The sequence below is a fragment of the Peromyscus eremicus genome, chromosome 20 (assembly GCF_949786415.1).
Source record: "Peromyscus eremicus chromosome 20, PerEre_H2_v1, whole genome shotgun sequence".
In the NCBI taxonomy this organism is placed as follows: domain Eukaryota; kingdom Metazoa; phylum Chordata; class Mammalia; order Rodentia; family Cricetidae; genus Peromyscus; species Peromyscus eremicus.
The window spans coordinates 722,055-727,659 of record NC_081436.1 but is presented as its reverse complement, the minus strand read 5'-3'; the positions used below and the strand labels follow the sequence as shown (position 1 = coordinate 727,659).

Below are 5,605 nucleotides of genomic sequence, written 5' to 3'. Positions count from 1 at the left end.
GGAGATATCTCTTTCTTTATCCTATGCGCTCTTCCCAAATAAGGGAGCCTTAAATAGAGTCACGTGACTGGAGCGGCCACTCATAAATTTGGCTTGATGACCTCCGGGAGGTTAGTGATGGAAGCGGGCGAAACGCATCTTGATATGTTGGCAAAGCCCAACCCGGGGTGGGGGGGTGGGGGGGAGAGGGAGAGAGAAAGAGAAGCCAGGGGTAGAAAAAAATGGTTCTTGGAATGGGGGGTAGTCGGGACAACGAGCTCACAGCGACACCTGGTGCCTACTTGGGGGAATTGCATCCTGAAGCATCGCTTGGCCTTGTGGCGTCTGTACTGTAGAGAAGTTGCTTGTTGGACAAACTAACCTTTAAGCTGGCCTTAAAATTCTGTTTAAATTTGAGAAAAGATGAGGCTTTATTTAGGATTTACACAGGTGGTTTTTATAATGGATACTGCCAGTTCCCTACCTCCAGAGCCTTCCAAACGTCAAAGATGGTTGAGAAAGAGGGTCAGGGTAGCTAAAGTCCAGGCTAGAGATCCAAGAGGATGTACTTAGGGTACCTAAACTCAAGATCAAGGCCTCTTGCTTGGGAGGGTTGGACTCCTCTCTGCTGAAGAGGTGCTTGTCTTGTTAGCTTGGAAAAACTCAACTTCTGGGAGGTAGGCAGGTTACCCAAGAGGAGGGAAGGTTCCTGAGCAGGCAGAAGCAGGCAGAGAAGTCCTGAGGCTGAGAGTCCTGGGAGCTCTCTGGGATGTGACTGGAGGGGCCAGGTGGATTGGGGTTGACTTCACTAAGTTAGGAGCCCCAGAGGGGCAAGAGGGAACATTCCCACGTGTGTAACCAGACACAATGGGCTGGAGGACCCTCCTGCAGCTGTGTGTGTTCCTCCTGGGGTACTGATGCCCAGTATTTCACGCAGCAAATAAATGACCTTCCAAGGCATGAAGGGGCAAGATTCAAACCTCCACAAATATTATGAGCAAGGCAGAGATAATGGCCTGCTTGTACTCTTTTTGGGGTAGGCCCTTAGACCAGGCTCGTCAGCAACCTCAATCTAGAAGGCCCATAGAACATTTTCTGGGCTCTTCAGAGGTATGGGGAGGGGGGCCAAGCCAGGCGACTGAGCAACCTAGACAGTCTTTGGCCAGGGTTTGTTCAACCTTTGGGTCCTTTCCCCTTCTTTCTTAGTTCCAAATCCTACTCTTTGCTGCCTGCCTTTCCCCAGAATCTCTCTGCTTCTGCCAGAAGTCCCCCTCCTGGCTGGCGGAGGCTCTGGAGGTGGGGGTGGGGGGCGGCAGGGACCTGGAGAGTCTGGAAAACTCAGGAGGATTTTTCCCCCTCCGGGAGACCTCCCACCCCCAACTTCTCCCCTAGGCCCACTCAGGTTTCTCTGGCGAGGCTTGGGGAAAGAAGGCTGGAGCCTAGAAACAGGGTCCTGCTGCACCCCTCACACATTAGATTTGAGGAGAAAAGAGGCAAGAACGACACAGGCTAGGACTGTAATGAAGAAAGAATTTTGTCTGGCGGGTCAGGAGTCCCAGCACAGGCCAGAGCTCAGTTTCCAGTCTTTCTCTTTGGAGTTGTCCTTGGATCACTCAGTCCCTGCGGACTGACTCAAATCCCGCCGTCCTTGGGTTGCCAGGGCGCTTCAGCCACGTTTCGCAACAGCCGGCCTGGCGGGCCGGGGGCTTGCTCTCTCTGGTCCTCCTTCCGACGCTGCTGGCAGTGGGCGCGGGGTAGCGGGGAGGCGACCCTGGTAATCGGATCAAGCTCCTTTTCTCGCTTTTTGGGCTCAGGGCTCAGAAGCCCAGGATTCCAGGCTCCTACAAGCAGGAAGAAAGGCCCGCGTGGGGCTTGCAGCCCAACCCGGCTCACTCAGGCTTCCCCGCCCCCAGCGAAAGTCCAAGCGGCCCTTTTTCCTCCTTTTCTTTTCCGGGGTGTGTGTTGCTCGGCGTAGGGGAGGTCCCAGAGGCTCTCAGCACCCCAGCACGGTCAGGACAACCCAGAGACCGAGGCTTTGCGCCCGGCTGCGGGACAGGCGAGTGCAGAGGGTTGGGGCTTGCAGGCGGCAGGCTGGGCGGGAGCTCTGTTGCAGGCCGGCGGGCGAATGAACAGACAGGCGAATTATAAACTTTTAAAAATAATATCAGTTTTATTAAATATTCGAGAACGGATCCAGAGGTCGGATTTATACAGGAGGATAACACGAAGGGGTTTATTTCTTTCTTTCTTTATTTTCTCCTACTGACTAAACAAACGTCATTCACTTTTTTTCTCTTTTTGTTATTTTCTCTCTTTTTTTAATCCTTTTTAAAATGAAATCAGAACACTGACGGTGCTAAACATAAATATAAATACAGAGACCACAAATACAGCTAGAAATATTCACACAGAAACGGTCACAGTTCGTAATATGCCATAATGACCCCCAGGAATCTTTAAATACAATTTGCCCGGACTGGGCATTTGCTGGGGCAGAAAGGCTGGGCAGGGACTGGGGAAAAGCCCGGGGTGGGGTGGGGGGTGTTGTGGGGCCAAGGCGAGCCCTCCTGAGGCCTCCCGCCCTCCGGCTGCCAGGCCCGGCCCTGAGGCCCTGGAGTGGAGGCCCCAGGTCCGGGGAGCCGGCTTTTTGCACGGGGGCGGGGGTTAAGGGCGTCGGGGGAGGTGGGGAGGGAGCCTAGGGCTCACTTGGAGGGACATCAGTGGAGTCTGAAGCGAGGTTCAGGGACCGCGTCCCCAAGGCCTGGGCTAGGGAAGGGGCCTGCAGACAAGCCAAGAAGGAGCTAGCGAGAGAGCTAGCGGGGGAGGCTCGGAAGAGTTGTGCAGTGAGGGAGGGTCCGGAGCTGACTTTCGGGTCCACGTCTGACTCCCTGTTTTGTTCTAGGAAGTCACAACACATCAATTGTGCCAGTGATAAATACAGAGTGTGTGATTCGGGGAGCTGGGATGAGCAAGGGAAGGGAGAGGGGTGCAAGGGCAGTCCTGGTCACTCTTTCTGCTTCTCCTCTTCTGTGTCTTCCCGCTTTTCCTCTTTTCCTCCCAGGCTGTCAGCGGCTGCCCCTCCGCCGCCCCCCGAAAGCGTGGACGTGAGATTAGATTCTTTTTTCCACTTCATCCGGCGGTTCTGGAACCAGATTTTGATCTGTCGCTCGGTCAGGCACAGAGCATTGGCGATCTCGATGCGCCGGCGCCGAGTTAGGTAGCGGTTGAAGTGAAATTCCTTCTCCAGTTCCAGGGTCTGGTACCGAGAGTAGATCTGGCGGCCGCGCCTCCGGTCCGCTCCGTAACCGACCCCTAGAGATCCGGGCACAAAACACACTAAAAATAATCAGCAAGGCGTCCTCTGAAGACATTTTTGCCTAGCAAAGTCCAGACCCTCTCAACTTGGCCCACAGCTCTCGGCCCCTCTGGGCTCTAGCCTTCTCCCCTTTGCTCTGCCCCACCCCCACTGGGGTACAGCCAGGACCCCAACTTCATTCAGTCTTCCCACGAGGTGGGAGACGTGTGTCCCAAAGAAAGCTGGGGGCGGGGCAAAAAAAACAGGCAGAAAGCTGAATGTCTAAAAGCTGATTTGAAAAAAAAAAAAAACCCAACTACTGGGGATAAGGGCCCCATCTCTCAAGGACTGGGTTCCCCCATCTTCCCCCAAATCCTAGTTTCCTGGAAAGTTCTCCCCACTTCTCTGCCCTCTCCTAACTCCCTCCCTTCTCTCCAGCCTAACTAGACTTTGGGGGGCTCCCCCACCCTCTGTCTCCTCCCCTCATCCCCTGCCCTGTTCCTGCCCCCTCAGCTCTTCTTGGAGCCCTCCAATCCGTCAGGGACCGAGGGGGCCAGGCCCCTGCGAGCCAGCGCGGGAGGTGAGCTGAGGGGGCTGAAGAGGGGGCCCTGTCTCGGTGTCGGCGAGGAGACGAGCGTGATTGTTTTTATGGGGCCATAAAAAACTCTCTCCGCCCGTTCTTCTAGGGAAGCCGGTCATAAAGCCAGTTCAGTTTATTTAATTTATATCTCGGAGCTGTAAAACTCACCACTGTGCGAATTCATTCGCTGCATCCAGGGGTAAATCTGGATACTGGCTTTCTGGTCCTGGGGCGCAGTCCTGCCCTGCTCAGAACTAAAATCCTGAGCGATTGAGGTCTGTGTGTTATGAGCTAAGCTGTTTTGTCTGCAGTTTGAGAGCATGTCTTTCTCCTGGTAAAAGGAATTAGATCCATAGTCATACGGCCCCCGGCTGGAACTGAACACGACATTCTCCTGTGGCGAATAAAAGGGAGTCGAGTAGATCCGGTTCTGAGCTACGGCTGCTCCATAGGTCGAGAAATGCCTCACTGGATCATAGGCGGTGGAATTGAGGGCGACGTTGGGGAGGACGTCCTGGCCCCCGGCGAGGTGGCAGGATAAGGAGGGATTAGTGAAGTAGGAATTCATCCCTTTGCCTTTACCTGGTCGGGCTATGATTTCTTTAATATTTATTTCTGTCTCCAGTTTGTACTCGGAACTAGATGGTTATAGGGACGGCTCCAATCCAGGACAGACAAAATGACAAAGTCAGCTGACCCCCTTCCAGCCAATCGCAAGCCAGATGTCAAGAAGGGGGAAAAAAATCGCTTCTGCTTCTGTTGATTCCCTAGTTGAGACTAAGTGTGTGCTTTGAAAGTAAGACTTGGTTTTCTTTTAAGAATATATATATGTAAGGGAGCTGCTGGTGGTGGGGTGCAGGTCCATGAGCAGGGCCTTGTACCCTGTGGAAGGAAAGGTCTAGTCCCAGGAAATCTCTCCGCCCCAGCTAACTTTGTTGTGCTGGAGCCAAATGCAGGGCGAGAGAAATCCTTGTGTTTTCAGTCCGATTTCATCTTTTTTATTTGCCCCTTTTCTAAAATTACATCCTGGTTGCTTCATTTGAGGAGATCCTTCCCAGTGGGAGGAAGTTCCCAGAAATTCTACAAGACATTCTGGCTTGACACCCATGAAGTGAGTCTCCATCACTAGACAGCATATTTTTCCAACAATTAAAAAAAAAATCAAAAGGAAGGGGAAATTTCCTGAAACATGGTGCACAGAGGAAGGCAGTGCAGCTAAGAGTGTTGGGTTAGAGGATATGTTGATCTAAAGGAGGGTGAGGGTGAGACCACGGGGTACAGTGGAGGTCCTGAGTAAGCATCTGCTCTCCTTTGCCTCCTAGCCTACTGCCCCTCCCCAGGACCTCTCTTTTGGGGAAACTCTTGCAACATTTTTACCTAAAAGAAAGCATGTATAATAATACATTGAGAGAGAGAGAGAGAGAGAGAGAGAGAGAGAGAGAGAGAGAGAGAGACTCTGAGGTTCTTTCTAAAGACATCAACTCCTGTTTATGTTGGTGAGAATTTATGATTTGGAACCAGCTCAGGCCAGTGGGGTAATTCACATAAGAGGAGTCTGAACGACAAAATTGGTGAGACTCCAATGAACAGTTACCTTCCAACAGGCTCAAGCCCCTGCCCAGGTCAGAAGACCCTATGTGCTCTGGATTTACTGCGCTGCCAGGAGTAGTGCCCCTGGACCTGAGCTGTAAGGCTAGAAGACCCTAGGGCAGGATTCCTGGGGAGTTCTTGGGCTGTCACCTAGCCAGTCT

At 52.8% G+C, this 5,605-nt stretch overlaps 1 protein-coding gene across 1 annotated transcript; it reads right to left on the bottom strand.

Moving 5' to 3' along the window:
• Positions 1 to 2,805: 2,805 nt before the first annotated feature.
• Positions 2,806 to 5,232, bottom strand: Hoxc6 (homeobox C6). The gene is made up of 2 exons (XM_059247421.1): positions 4,023 to 5,232; positions 2,806 to 3,291 (listed from the first exon to the last, which is right to left on the bottom strand). Exons 1-2 carry the CDS (start codon positions 4,420 to 4,422, stop codon positions 2,984 to 2,986), a joined length of 708 nt encoding a protein of 235 aa, XP_059103404.1. The 5' UTR covers positions 4,423 to 5,232; the 3' UTR covers positions 2,806 to 2,983.
• Positions 5,233 to 5,605: the final 373 nt, after the last annotated feature.